Genomic DNA, 14,389 nt, shown 5'->3' with positions numbered 1-14,389 from the left:
GGTGGGGTCGGGGGGAGCAGGGGGTGGTCTGTTACCGCCCCCTCAACTCCCATGTCCTTTGCTGCTGCTGGAGTCTCTGGAATCAGGACAGGGTGAGGTGGCATTAAAGGAGGAGGGTCAAACATTCTGCTGACTGGTAGTGTTCATGTCCTACTATCCATGCCCGCTGTTACAGCAGATTTTCACATGCTGGCACTTTTCCATGAGGCACACTGAGCTGGGGATTCACTCTGCAGCTCATCTCTTCTGACCTGCTCTGCAGCCAGCACTACCTGTTGATATGCCTCCTGCCGCTGAGGTGCCCCTGCTCCGTGAGGCTACTGTCATGGGTGGAACCCTTTAGATGCCTCCAGCTGGCTGCCTTCCTTAGCTTTCACTTGCCCTCGGAAACTCATGCATCCTGGTTTGCCAACCCACGTACCTACATGCAGATTGCTCTCAATCTTTGTATCTCTATATCTCTATCTCTATCTCTGTCTCTCTGTCTCTATCCCTATTGTCTTCCCTGGCCCTGCCATTTCAGGCAGCTCCAGCTATCCTCCCATCTTCCAAAACCTTCCAGTGACGAGTCCTCCTAAGCTTCTCAACTCTGGGGACACAGGTGTGTCCCCCTGAGAGCTCTTTGTCACCAGGCATCACCAGGGAATGAGGTGCCACTTCTCCTTTTGCACTGCACTTAGAGCCCCAAGAAGCTGTGCTACTGGGGCCTTTCTCACTTGACCTGAAGGTGGGGGGAGAAAAGTCACATCACCCTCTGCTCCGATGGCCCCTTCCCATGACTCTTCTGCCTTTCTCTTATACAGTGTGGGGTGGGCGATGGAAATGGGTAGGTCCAAGTGTCATTTGGAGAATCTTGTAGTAACCATTGACTGGAATAAAGTAGGTAGCCTTCAAATAAGGGAAGGTACACCACCCCAAGAAGATATAATAATCATTCATTTGTAAATACTTAGCAACATAGGTCTAAAATATATGTAGCAAAAAATGGGCAGAAATACAAGAAGAAATGGATAAAATCACAATCATGGTGGAAATTTTTAACATACCTCTCAGAAACCAGTGGATCGAGCAGAAAAAGAAAATGAATAGTCATTTAGACGATTCAAACAACATAATTAAGCTGGAACTGATAAACATTTATGCAAATTAGCTTTATACAGTTTTACAAAGGAATTCTCAATGACTTTCAAAAAATCAATATATTTTTCATTCCTTTTCGGGCATCTACTTGGTTTTTTTCCTTGTCACTGGTTTATTATTTTGTTAGCCTTTTCAAGCAACCAGTTCTTCCTTCTATTACCTAAAATTTGTTTTCTCTTTTATTACTCTTTCTTCTACTGACTCGGTTCATTTTGTTATTCTGCTGCTAGTTTCTTGAGATGAGTGCTGAGTTCAATTATTTTGTGTTTCTTATCTTCTGATACATGCATTTAGGTAAAAAGTTATCAATTTTCCATGGTTAACCTCTCACATGTTTTGTCAGGCAGTGTTTTCATTGTCTGTAATTTCAGTTGTGATTTTCTCTTTAACCCAAAAGTTATTTAAAAGATTGCTCTTAAAGCATCTAAGTATTTAGGAGTGTCTGCCTCTCTCCATTTTTTTTTCCTGCTCCCTCTTTCTGTACATTGTTTGGGGGTTTCTGTTGTTGTTAAAAACTAGGTTAGTGCATTTAGATCCTGGAGTGTAGTCTATGTCATTTCTACATTTTGAAAACTTTGAGATTATCTGTGTAGGTAGCACATGGTCATGTGTTTTAAGAGTTCTATGGACACTTGAAAAGAATGTGTATTCTTTAAATATTGGAACAAATCAAGAGGGTAAATTGTATTATTCAACTCTTCTATCCTTGCTCATTTTTATCTGATTCGTCCATTTTTGCAGAGATGTGTTAGTGTCTTATTATGTTTATGGTTTTGTTAAATCCTCTTTGTACTTCTAACTGTGTTTTATGTTTTATATTCCTGTAGTTTATCAGTCCACATAAAAGTTTATGTCTGCCATTTCTTCTTAGTGGATTGTATCATAAATCAACTTAAGTATTCCTCTTGGTCTTTTTAATGCTTTTTGCCTTGAATTAGTCTTAATTTGTTATTAATTTTTCCACTTCTGCTTTTTATTTGCCTGATATATTTGCTTATTTTTAACCTTCCATGTCATTTTATTTTAGGCATGACTATTATAAATGCCATATGCTGTATTCATTTATTTTCATCAAAATATTAATTTTATCTTTTAATAAGGGAATTGAAATCATTAATATTTATTGTAATACTAATGTTTAGTCTTCGTACTGTCATTTTATGAAGGTTCTTTATTATCATGTTTCATAGGTCATTTCTATTTTCTTTTTGTCTTTTCAGATTGATCAGGTTCTATTTTCTTTTTTTCTTTTTTTGTCCCTCCAATGATGTGGAATTTCTGCTTTTCCTTAAAATTATAACAAATAGCTAAGAAATGAATTCAGCAAAGTTTCAGGGTGTAAGATCAATACACAAAAATCACTTGTGTTTATATATATCAGCAATGACCAATCCAAAAGGAAACTAAGAAAACAACCCCATATGTTATAGCATCCAAAAGCATAAAATATGTAGGAACAAATTTAACTGAGGAGGTAAAAGCCTGGAACACTGAAAACCACAAAGTATGACTGAAATCAAAGAAGACCTAAATAAATGGAAAGACATCCGTGTTTGTGGATTGGAAGACTTACTGTTGGTAAGCTGGTAACATGACCCAAGTGATCTACGTATTCAATGCAATTTCTATCAAATTCCCAGCATCCTTTTTGGGCAGAAATGGAATAGCTGATCCTGAGATTCATTTGGAATTGTAAGGAGCCTTGAATAACAAAAATAATTTTGAACAGAAGAGCAAAGTTGGACAACTCACACTACAGAATTTCTACAGAGCTATAGCAGTCAAAATAGTGTGGTACTGGCATAGAGATAGACATTTAGACCAATTCCAAGGAAATACAATTAAGAATCCAGAAGTAAACCTCTATATCTATGGCCAGTTGATTTTTGACAAAGGTGCTAAGACCACCCATGGGGAAAGAACGGTCTCTTTATCCAATAGTTCTTGGACAACTGGATAGCCACATGCAAAACCATGAAGTTAGACAAGACCTCATGCCATATACAAAAGTTAATTCAAAATGGATCCATGACCTAAGTCTCAGGGCTTACCCATAAGTTCTTTGAAGAAAACATAAGGGTAATTCCTCCTGACCTTGGATTTGGCTATGGATCTTAGATATGACATCAAAAGCATGAATAACAAAAGAGAAATAGATGAACTGGACTTCATCAAAATTAAAAACTTTTGTGCATCAAAGGACATTATCAAGAAAGTAAGAATACAGCCTACAGGATGGGAGAGCAATATCTGCAAATCCTCTATCTTATAAGGATCTAGTATTAGAACATATAAGTTCTTACAAAAAGATAAACAACCCAGTTTAAAAATGGGCAAAACACTTGAATAGAAATTTCTCTAAAGAAGATATGCAAATGGCCAAGAAATATTAAAAGACACTCAGTATCATTAGTCATTAGGGAAATGCAAACTCAATAAGATCCCACCTCATACCCACTGGGATGGCTATAATGAAAACAATGGAACCTGAATGTTGGCTGCGAGGATGTGGAGACATTGGAACACTCATACATTGCTGGCGAGAATGAAATGTGCAGCCACTGTGGAAATGTTTGACGGTTCCCCCAAAAATTCAATGTACAATTACCACATAACTCAGCAATTCCACTCCTAGTTATATACCCAAAAGAATTGAAAACAGGAACATCAATAAATGTTTGTACAGACTTGTTCAAAGCAGCACTATTCACAATAGCCAAAAGATGGAAACAGCTCAGATGTCCATAAGTACATGAATGAATAAGCAAATTGTGGTATATCCATACAATGGAATATTATTTGGCCATAAAAAGGAAGGAAGTACTGATACATGCTACAGCAAGGGTGAACCTTGGAAACATTATGCTAAACGAAGAAGCCAGACACAAAAGGTCACATATTGTATGGTTCCATTTGTATCCCAAATAGGTAAACTATCCAGATTAGGTAAATCCAGAGACAGAATGAAGATTGGTGGTTGGGGGAGGGGGCAAGGGACTAGGGAGAAATTGCTTAATGGGTACGGGGTTTCCTTTCGGAGTGATGAAGATGGTTTGGAATTAGATCAAAGTAGTGGTTGTAAAACATTGTGAATGTACTGAAAGGTTCATTTTAAAATGGCAAAATTTATGTTATGTAAATTTTACCTTAATAAATTTTAGGAAATTATAAAAAATAAATTTAAACTTATATTTTCCTTGCAACATAAATAACTGATCAGTATCTGGAATTTCCTCCTTTAAGAAAGACACAGATTCTAGCTGAAGTCCTCCAGATTCTTAGTTTGTGATCATTATTAGTTTTATAGTCCTATCCCTCTTCTATTTTAGGAATCCTTATGAAATTGTCACATTAAATCCTGCAGTCACCTTATGGACAGCTATTTTGAATAACTGTAGTGGTTTTTCAGCTTACCATTCCTAGAATCTCTTTCTTGGGTTTACTTTTCATTTTCTGGGTTCAAGATTTGAGTACTTATTTCAGAAAGGATTATTTATAATATATATATTTTATACATATAAATATATATATATTATTAAGATTAATTATAAGTCTTGCGTAAATATATTTATATTAATCTTGTAATAAATTAAGATTAATATAAATATATAGTTTATAAGATATATATATATATATATATATATATATATATATATATATATATCTTACTTCCTATGGTGGACTTTTCAATTTCTTTGTCGTTTTATTTTATTGTGGTACATGAATGAGTTTATTCTGATAATTCCTGGAACATAAGCTTATCCTTGCAACAGGTCCATTGGGTGTTCTTAGATTCCTTCCTGTCCACTCCCTCCCCTTTGCCCATTTACTCCCCTGCCTAGAGGAGTCATTGCCTTCAGTATCTTAAGACCCTTCCTCCTAGGAATTCCAGGAGAAGGCTTACCCTTCTCTGACCCAAGGGGAAAGTCACAGGTCGTTTGTATCACTCCAGCATTCTTCCCTTCCTGGAATTGGTGCAGGAAAAACCTCACAGCCTCCTCTGGATGCCCCTTTTAGCCCAGCCATACTGCTTTGCTCTGAGTTCCCATCCCTTAGTTGATTTGGGAAGAGAAGCACAAATGGAGGGGTTGAAAACCAAGGTGATTCTGGCAACCTCATCATCCATCTCTGCATGATACGGGAGCTGTACCTCCTTGAGTGTTGGTACCCCCCTCCCCACTTCCTGGCCCTGCCATTTGCCTCCATGCCCCCTCCTCACAACTCACTCCCTGAGAAGGACAGTCAGTTATGGTTTTTCATGCACCAGTTCCAAGAAGGGGGTAATGCTGGACTGATTCAAACAGCCTGTGTCTTACCTTTGGGTCAGAGCCAAGAGTAAGCCTGCTCTAGAAGGGGGAATCTTCATGGTCTGTCAATCCGTTCATTTTCTTACCACTTTTCTTCTGGCATTTGGTGAGTAGATAGATCATTTGCTCGTTGGTTCGTTCATTCGTTCGTTCATTTATTCATCAAAGACTTTTTGAGCACTTGTTATATGCCAGGCACTGTTGAAGAAACGGGGGTTACAGCAGTGAACAAACCAGGTGGAAACCCTCCTTCATGGAGCTGACATTCTAGTAAGGTGAGACGGGTAATAATTAATAAACACAATGAATCGACAAAAGGTACAGGATGTTAGAAGGTGATAAGTGACAAGAAGGAAACAAAAGGGTATGGCCAAGGGTTTGCGATGTTCAATTGAGCAGTGGGGTAGATGTCATTGAGAAGGGGTTGTCTGAGTCAAGACGGGGGACGGGGAGTGGAAGGGGCAAAGGAATGAGCTGTGTGAATATTTGAGAGAAACCTGCTCTAGAGAGAGGGAACAGCCATTTCAAAGCCTCTGAGGCGGAAGCATGCCTAGTGTGGCCCGAGTGGCATGAACAGAGAGAGCAGTAGGAGATGATGTCTAGGAGGTGAGAGGGACGGAGGTGGGAGGAGGGGAACTAGTTCATGTAGCCATTGTAAGGATGATGTTCTTACTCTAAGTGAGAAGGGGACCACTGGAGGGTGGTGAGCAGAGGGGTGCCGTGATCTTACACTTCAGCAGGTAATACTGGCCCCTGAGTGAGAAGAGACCACAGCAAGGGTGGAGGCAGGGAAAACAGGCAGGTGGCTCCTGCAATCATCCAGGGTAAAGAGGTTGATGGCTTGGACCACAGTGGTCACGTCTTGCATTTATTCTGAATGTGGAGCCCGTAGGATTTCCTGACAGATTTCGGGTAGGATGTCCGAGAAAGAGAAGAGTCAAGGCGAGTTCCAAGGCATTTGGCCTAAGCAGCTGGAAGGCTGACTTGTCATTCGTTGAGGAGGAGAAGCCCGTGGATGGACAGGTTCTCTTTTGGACAGGTGAAGTTTGAGATGTCTCTTAAAACAGGGGTTTCAAGGAACAGTGGGCTATAGGAATCTGTAGTTCAGGGGAGAGGTCAGGGCTGGAGACAGGAGCTGGGGAGTCAGCGGCAGATAGATGGTATTTAAAGCCTCAGGTGTGGATGACATCACAAAGGAATGAGTGTGTTCCGAGAAGACGTTTGGAATCTGAGCTCTGTGACACATCACCATTCATAGGTTGGGGAAAAGAATGGGAACCAGCAAAGGACATGGAGGAGACATGGCCTGGGATTTAGGAAGACCAAAATCTGTGGTGTTCCAAAAGCAAGTGAAGAAATTTATTCCCAGGAGGAGGGAGTTGGTCAACTATGTCAAATGCTGCTGAGAAGGTCAAGGTGGTCAGATGAGAACTGCTCTCTGACCACTGGATTTAGTAACAGAGGTTATTTGGTGGATGGTGGGATTTAGTAACAGAGGTTATTTGGTGGATGGTGGGTGATTGGAGTAGGTTTGAGAGAGAATAGGTGGAGAGGAAGGGACACCTCTTTCCAGAAGTTTCCCTGTAAGGTTTTGCTAATACTTTTAGCTTCTAGAGCTCTTACAACTTGGCATGTCTTTCTGCATTCTCATGAGGACACTGGTGCCAGAGAGCAAATTTAGGTACCATTGAGAGCCCCATCTCTTACTTAGGGGAAGCCTGTGACCCAGAGTGGGAAATGCTGGATTCAGAGTCACAAGACCTGGGATTGAATCCCACCCAAGATTTACTAACTATGTGACGCCTCCACTCTCTAAGCTTCATCTTCTTTGTCTGCAAAAATAGTCACTTCTTTGCAGAACTCATAGGGATTAAATGGAGAATGTGTGTGGAAAAGCTGGGTCCAGTGCCTGGCACACAGTAGGTGCTCAAGTATGAATTAATAGCAGAATGGGCTGGTATTCAGGTGTCATGCACTTAGGATTTGACTGCATGCGAAAGGAGGCATGTACGTGTTTGCATATTTAGTTATTTTTAAGTGTGCTAATTGCCTCTTTAAATGAATTGTCATAATTGTGTTATTCCAATATTTTGATACAACATATGCTTATTTTTGCAAAAGGCTTCTGGTTGTTTGGGCTGGTTCCAGTGTGTTGAGGTTTGGGTTTTTAAGTGAAAGGAATGGACTTGTGTAGTCATTTAGCATTCAGTTGGCGCAAGCTATGTGTCAGCACCTGTTCTGGGTGCTGGGGTGGGGGGAGCAGAGAAGAAGGAGGCTGTTGACTGACATGAACCATAGGTGACTGAGGGGCTTATGGTCTATCAGGAGGGACAGATGTGGAGACAGCTAGGTAAAGTCTAAAGCTAAAGCCTGGCACATTCCCCCATTTCATATGCTCATTCATCACTTTCTAACTGAATACCTACTATGTGCCAGGCATTGGTGACAAGACAGCCTTAACCCGTGCCCTCCTGGAGCCTGGGGTCTGGGGGGAGGGGATACAAGCAGAAGGTAAACAAAGAATCAGAAATAATTTCAGGAGGGAATGATACTACGGGGAGAGCGCAGCCAATGGGCTGAGGGGGGCGGGGCAAAGAGAGGAGGCGAGTCTTGCTGTAGGATGCGCAAGGGTCTGAAGGAGGTTTCCTGGGAGTCTGCTTTCTGGGGTGATAGGATGCCCATGACTGAGTCCCATCTAAAGGCAATCAGCCCCCAGCCCGTCTCGGGGGTCAGGCTGAAGACAGACATCAACCCACAGGGCACAGGTCTGTGTTGTGAGGAGTTAGGAACATTCACAGTGGGGAAAATGAGTGAGGATACCGAGTGCATGAGCTGCTGTTGGCTTGCTCTGTGCCCTTGGGGAAGTTCATTAATGTCTCCGAAACTCCCAGCAAAGATAACGACGACAGCAATTACCACCAACACCGAGAGCGCTGGCTGTGTGCCAGGCAGTGTCCTGAGCAATTTGCACGTATTGATTCATTTACCCTTTATAGCAATTCTGTATATGTATTGTTATTACCCTTTTTTTACATGTGAAGAAACAGGCACAGACAGGTTAAGTAGTGTGCCCAAAGTCACACAGCTCGTACAGGGAAGAGCCAGAATTCAAACCCAGGCTCTCTGACGCTTAACCACTTGCACCACACTGCCTCCTGAACAATGGGAACCCTCACCCCCATCTCCAGGGCAGTCACCAAAGTTGAGTGAGAGGCTGAGATGCTGCTTATGGCGTCTGCCCTAGGGCCCAGCTCATCCATCCATTCAACTATTTATTTTTGAGCTCTTACTTTGTGCCATGTTCTAGAAAACGGGACATACAAGGGCCATCCTAGCAGAATTCACATTAAACATTAAACAAATAATTATACAAGAATTTAGTTAAGTGCAAGGTCAATGAGTACTTCCAAGGAGAAATGCAAGGTAACCGGGGGTGTCTAACGGGATCTAGTCACTCTAGAGAGTACCAGGGGAGACATTTAAACCACACCTATTGCTGAGGGGTGAGTAGGAATGAGCCAGATGAAGGGGAAGCGTGTGGGGGGCAGAGGATTCCCGCAGAGGGAATGCTCACCATTTCTATTCAGCATTGTATTGGAGCCTCCTGGTCAGGGCACTGAGGTGGGAAAAATTAATAAATATGAGAAAGAAAGGTTTCTAGTATGTCTCCTGGCTTATGCCCCTAGGGGAATGTTTGTACCATTTACCCAGAGGACAAAGACCAGGAGAGGAAGTGATTGCGCTTGGGTGTTGGGAGTTCATACGAGAAAGCCGTTCAGCTGCCCTGGAAAGCCACCAGGCAGGGAGGCAGGACACTGCATTCTGTTCCCAACTGTTCTGTTAACCTTGGATGACTTGCCTTCCTTCTCGGATCTGAGTAGTTCTTCCATCTGTAAGATGGGTGGGTGTGGGGAGATGGATTCATGGTGGGCTGTCGTGGCCGTATCTGGTGGGAAAACAGGTGGACAGGAGCCCGCCCTTCTCCAGGAGGGCAGGTGTTTGTATACAGACCCTCTAGTGGGGGGAAGCCCCCATTTGGGGATGGGACAGGAGTCTGACCAGATCAGGGGCCATTTTTGAGACCGTCTGCCATGCAGAGGGATCGTCCCTTCTCTTTTCCTTTGCCACGCGGTTGTTATCCCTTGGTTGTTGCTATGATTGGTGGCCTGGGGCATTTATAGGACACTGACCCCTGACAACATGCCCTTTTGATGTTTTAGACCTACAATAGCCAGAACGAGAGCCACGAAGACTATGAGATCCCCCCGATAACCCCTCCCAACCTCCCGGAACCACCCCTCCTGCACTTGGGGGACCACGAAGCCAGCTACCACTCGCTGTGCCACAGCCTGGCACCCAACGGACTGCTCCCTGCCTACTCCTACCAGGCCATGGACCTCCCGGCTATCATGGTGTCCAACATGCTGGCCCAGGACAGCCACCTGCTGTCGGGACAGCTGCCCACGGTGAGTCCTGGTCGCCCACCGTGGGTCCTGCCTGTTACGGAGGGAAGGGGTGTCAGAGGGGAGTGGAAGGCAAATGTCTTGATGAGGACCCTCTGCTCGTGGGCAGGGTCTGGGATCCGTGGCTCACCTGGGAGTCTGCAGAGCATGGGGATGGAGGGAAGTTGATGTCTTCACACTGCTGACTTCCAGAGCTCTGTGTATAATATCTTGGTGTTGTTTGTTTTAGTATTGACCTAATTCCTATGCCGTACAATTCACCCAGGTAACGTTTACAACTCAGTATCTTTTAGGATATTCACAGAGTGGTGTGTGACCATCAGTATGCTCTTATTTCAGAACATGGTCATCACCCCAAAAAGACACTCTGTACCCTTTAGTCATCGTTCCCAACCCCCCCACACACCGACCCTAGGCAACCACTAATCTACTTTCTGTCTCTGTATATTTGCCTATTCTGGACATTTCATATAAATAGAATCATATTTATTTTTAAAATAGCATGTCTTGTTTAAGCTGCCAGGGACGAGGGGGATTCCTGAGTGAAAGTTTGCAGTTTAGGTAAAGATTTGGCAGGCAGATGAGGGCAGGGAAGGACCTTGTAGGCTGGGGGAACAAATACAGGAGGCAGGAGGCTCCTGTCAGACTTGGGAACGGGATGTGGTTTATTCTTTTTATCAAACTGGAGAGGAAGGACCTGGAGCCAAGGAGGAAGAAAAGATCCTGGATTTTAAGGGTTCTGAGTCCCATGCTAAGGAGAGGTATGATTTGTTTTTTAGCATAAATGGCTGATGTGAACAATCAGACCTTTTTTTTTTTTTTTTTTTGTATAATAGACAAAGCTTCTTAAGGGAGTTCTAGTACTTCTCCCCAATATCTGTGATTTATTTTTGCTTTTTTTTTTTTTTACTCACAGTTAATATATACTAGTCAGAATTCTAAGTTCATTCCTAAGTGATAGGAACCAAACTGAAATTAGCTTAAGCCAAAAAGATTGCAATGCCCACGAGTGGACAAAGGGTTTCAGACACGGCTGGATCCAGGACGTCCCTGTCCCATCCCCATTTTCACACAGCAGGCATGATGGCTAGTGGCAGCCAACACCTTCCCTGCTGTCTCTGGCGGGTGGCAGTTTTGGTCTTCCAGGAAGGACCATGATGGAGCATGGCTGGACCAACCGCGGTGTCCAGGACGAATCAGTTCTCCATTTTGTTAGCTTGGGTCACAGACACGCCCGTGGAAGGGGAGGAGGTGCCGCTGTGTTTACTTCCTATAAGGATTACGTGATGTTGAGTGGGTCCTGTTTCTCTCTGCAGACACTGTTCAGAGGCCACAGCCAAATTTGTGGCCCAATTCCAGCAGATGCTGGGACCTACAGGATACAGTCGATAATCTAATAATCTTGACTGCATTTTATTTGTTTATTGTTTTCTCTTATCACCACCAAATTACCTTGCTTAAAAAAAAATCTGGTATATTCTATACATTTTTGTAAGCTACATCACTTTTTTTTTTTTTTTTAAGCTAGGTGAGACATAAAAGGAGAGGTGGGGCGGGGAGGAAGTCCGCCGTTGAGCCGCATTTTATGATGTTCAGGGTCAGACTAAAGAGCTCAAATGGAAGTTGACGCTCCATTTCTTGAGGGATACTTTTCTCTGAGTCCATCAATAATGCAGACCCTCAGCTTCCTCTTCTCTCTGCAGCAGACACCACAGCATATGGTTTTAATTCCACTTTGTTAGAATGCTTATACCTTAGCTGCTTGCCCGGCTGCTTTCCTAATGAAAGCGTCCCTCCAACAGACTGTCTGTCGCAGTTTGTGATTTATGCTAACACAAGCCAGGGCTTGACTGGCCTTTGGTGCTGGTGATGAGCGGTGACCGTGTGGTGCAGTGGTCAGGGTGTGGGCGCTGGCGTCCCTCGGACCTGCCTTAGATCACGGCTCCAGCTCTCAAGCTTCAGTTCCCTTGTCTTGGAATCATAACAGCACCCACGTCCAGGTCGTGGTGAAGTGTATCAGATAATATATGTAAAGTCTTCGCAAATATCTGGCACTGAGTAAACAGTCGGGGAATATTTGCGACTGTTATTATTAGTAATAAAAATGAATTCCCACTGTAACCAAATGGCAGTATTTTTTAGTTAAGTCTCATTTAGCTGAAGGAACAGATAACGGAGACTCTCAGGTAACTTTTAGGGCCAACTTGTTATAATAGGTCTGATAATTGCAAAGGATGTTATCTGTTTATCAAAGGTGACCCCCCACCTCCCGCCCAACTGCTCCTTCTAGGAAATGCTTTTATTGGGCTCAGTCCAAATAGGCACTTTGCAGTCATTTTCCAGATTTCTTTAAAATGAACTCATGTTAAAGATGCTTCACAAATTCAGATAGCTTTAATTCTTTCACTAGTCAGAGTTTTCAAGGGCCCGCTGTGTTTTATATTCCCTCGTTCTATAATGAAAGATAAGCCAAATGGTTTTACCCAGGGAAGGGCTACCGGACCAACTGGGAAACCAGATAAGATCATGTCCATCCATCGGGACTATCTTGGTGAAGAGACACAAAGACAAATTTGCCCTTAAAGGCAAATTTTTAAAATTTGTCTGAGCTGCCGGATGCAGGTGTGTGTCTGTGTGTGTCTGGATGTGCATGTTATGTGGGGGATGCTGGAAATTGCGTCATCACCTGTGAGGTATGAAGCACCATGCGGAGGGCTTTCCAAATGTTCTCTCACATAACGCTCCCCAGAAGCGAGTGTGGCAGATACGTCTGTCATGAGGAAATGGGTGCTCAGCGCAGGTAGGTGACTGCATTAGTTTCCTGTGGTTGCTGTAAGAAATCGCCCCACACTTGGGGGCTTAAAACAACCAGAAAGTGTCTCTCAGCACCAGACGCTAGACACTGAAGTCAGTATCACTGGGCCCACGTCAGGAGGCGTGAGTTTCTTCCAGAAGCCCTGGGGACAATCTGTCCCCTGCTACTTCTAGCTTTTAGGGGTTGTTGGCTGTCCTTGGCTTGTGGACGCATCATGCTATTCTCTGCCTGTCTTCACATCGCCTTCTCTTCTGTCAGAGAAATCTGCCTCTGCCTTTTTCATAAGGATGCTTGTGATGGCATTTATTGGGCGTTTGGGGATAATCATTTGGGGATAATTCAGGATAATCTCTCCATCTCAAGAGCCATAACTTAATCACGGCTGCAAAGACTGCTCCCAAAATATAGTAACATTTGCAGGTTCCAGGGATAAAAACCTGATATCGTTGGGGGGCCATTTTTTAATCTACCACAGTGACCATCTGTGCAACAGCCTTTACTGAGCACCAACTAAGTACCAGGGCTTGTTCTGAACCCTGGATCTGCAAGATGCCTGTGAAGAACTCCTAGTGCAGGTGGAGAGACAGGTGAAGGCTCCTTTCCTGAAAATGTTAGTAAATGCTCTGATAAGATCGGTCTATGGTGCTATGTGCGCCCAGAAGAGGTACCTTTAGGAAGGGAAGGCCTGACACGTAGTAGGTTCTACAAGTACTTCATGAATGAATGAATGAATGAATGAATGAATGAATGAATGTCACACAGCTATTAAGTAACAAAACCAGGATTCAAGGCCAGCTCTGTCACCTACCATGCACCCCTCAGTTTTACCAGGTGCTCAAGGGCTGGAGCAGCTGCAGGGTTACAGGTGGCATAGAGGATGATGCCCCATGGCCACGGATGCTGTTGGCACAGACTGGGATGTGTGAAGGATGCTGTCCCTGGAGAGCCCAAAGCGTTTGACAGCCATCTCCTTAATGCCAAGCCCCGTGGCTCTGATCCCAGAGGCCACCAGTTCCTTCTGGTCTGCCCCAGCTCCCCGGGGCGGGGGTGGGGGGTCCTGACATGCACTGGTGTCAGCCCTTCTGCTTTAAACGTATGGCTGCTCTCCGGAATCCTGTATAGTACTGGAACTGGGCCCCTTTTACAAAATTAAATATGCTTAAGGCTTCTCCCTCGATTTCAGCGTCTTAACTGATTAAACATTCATTTCCAAGACAAAAAGAGTCAATTTAGTATGAAAGATATATTTTGCCGGTTTAATTTAAAGCACTGCACCTCCATCTGACCCCTATTTTCATAACTCAATAATTTTATCCTGTGTTGATTGTCTCATTTTGAGAGAGATATTGTATGTATAAATCAGCTTCTAAAATACCCAAAGAAACTAGAAGAGTGGAATTTATTAAGCAGCCTCTGGTAAGTCTGAAATAATTTATTTTGGAGTCGTCCTTGGGAAATGTTCGCTCTTAGGGTCCTGGTTTACCCAGGAGAGGAATTACCCTGGGAAGGGACAAAGCTTGATGCTCTCAGACCAGTTCCCAGGGAACCTGCACCTTTGGCAAGACCAGAGAAAGTCCTAGGACAGCCCTGGGCAGGTGGACATGGGCTCTGACGGGAAATGAGTTCTGGCAAAGCTCTCCCCACACCAGCCATGGGTTCTGGTG

At 43.6% G+C, this 14,389-nt stretch overlaps 1 protein-coding gene across 5 annotated transcripts in view; it reads left to right on the top strand.

Annotated features, from left to right (window-relative positions):
• The window catches only part of TOX2 (TOX high mobility group box family member 2), a 127,002-nt gene that overhangs the window by 61,164 nt on the left and 51,449 nt on the right, over positions 1-14,389 (top strand). For 3 of the 5 annotated variants that reach the window (XM_019748740.2, XM_019748764.2, XM_074317665.1), the window contains one exon: positions 9,668-9,913. The exons of the other annotated variants lie outside the window; for them this stretch is intronic. In XM_019748740.2, coding sequence (XP_019604299.2) covers positions 9,668-9,913 — 246 coding nt within the window. The remainder of the gene's footprint in view (positions 1-9,667; positions 9,914-14,389) is intronic. 5 annotated transcript variants of the gene reach the window in all.

Source organism: Rhinolophus sinicus, linkage group LG13 (assembly GCF_036562045.2).
Source record: "Rhinolophus sinicus isolate RSC01 linkage group LG13, ASM3656204v1, whole genome shotgun sequence".
In the NCBI taxonomy this organism is placed as follows: Eukaryota; Metazoa; Chordata; class Mammalia; order Chiroptera; family Rhinolophidae; genus Rhinolophus; species Rhinolophus sinicus.
Note: the sequence above shows the minus strand (reverse complement) of the source record. Positions and strands in the feature narration are given on the sequence as shown.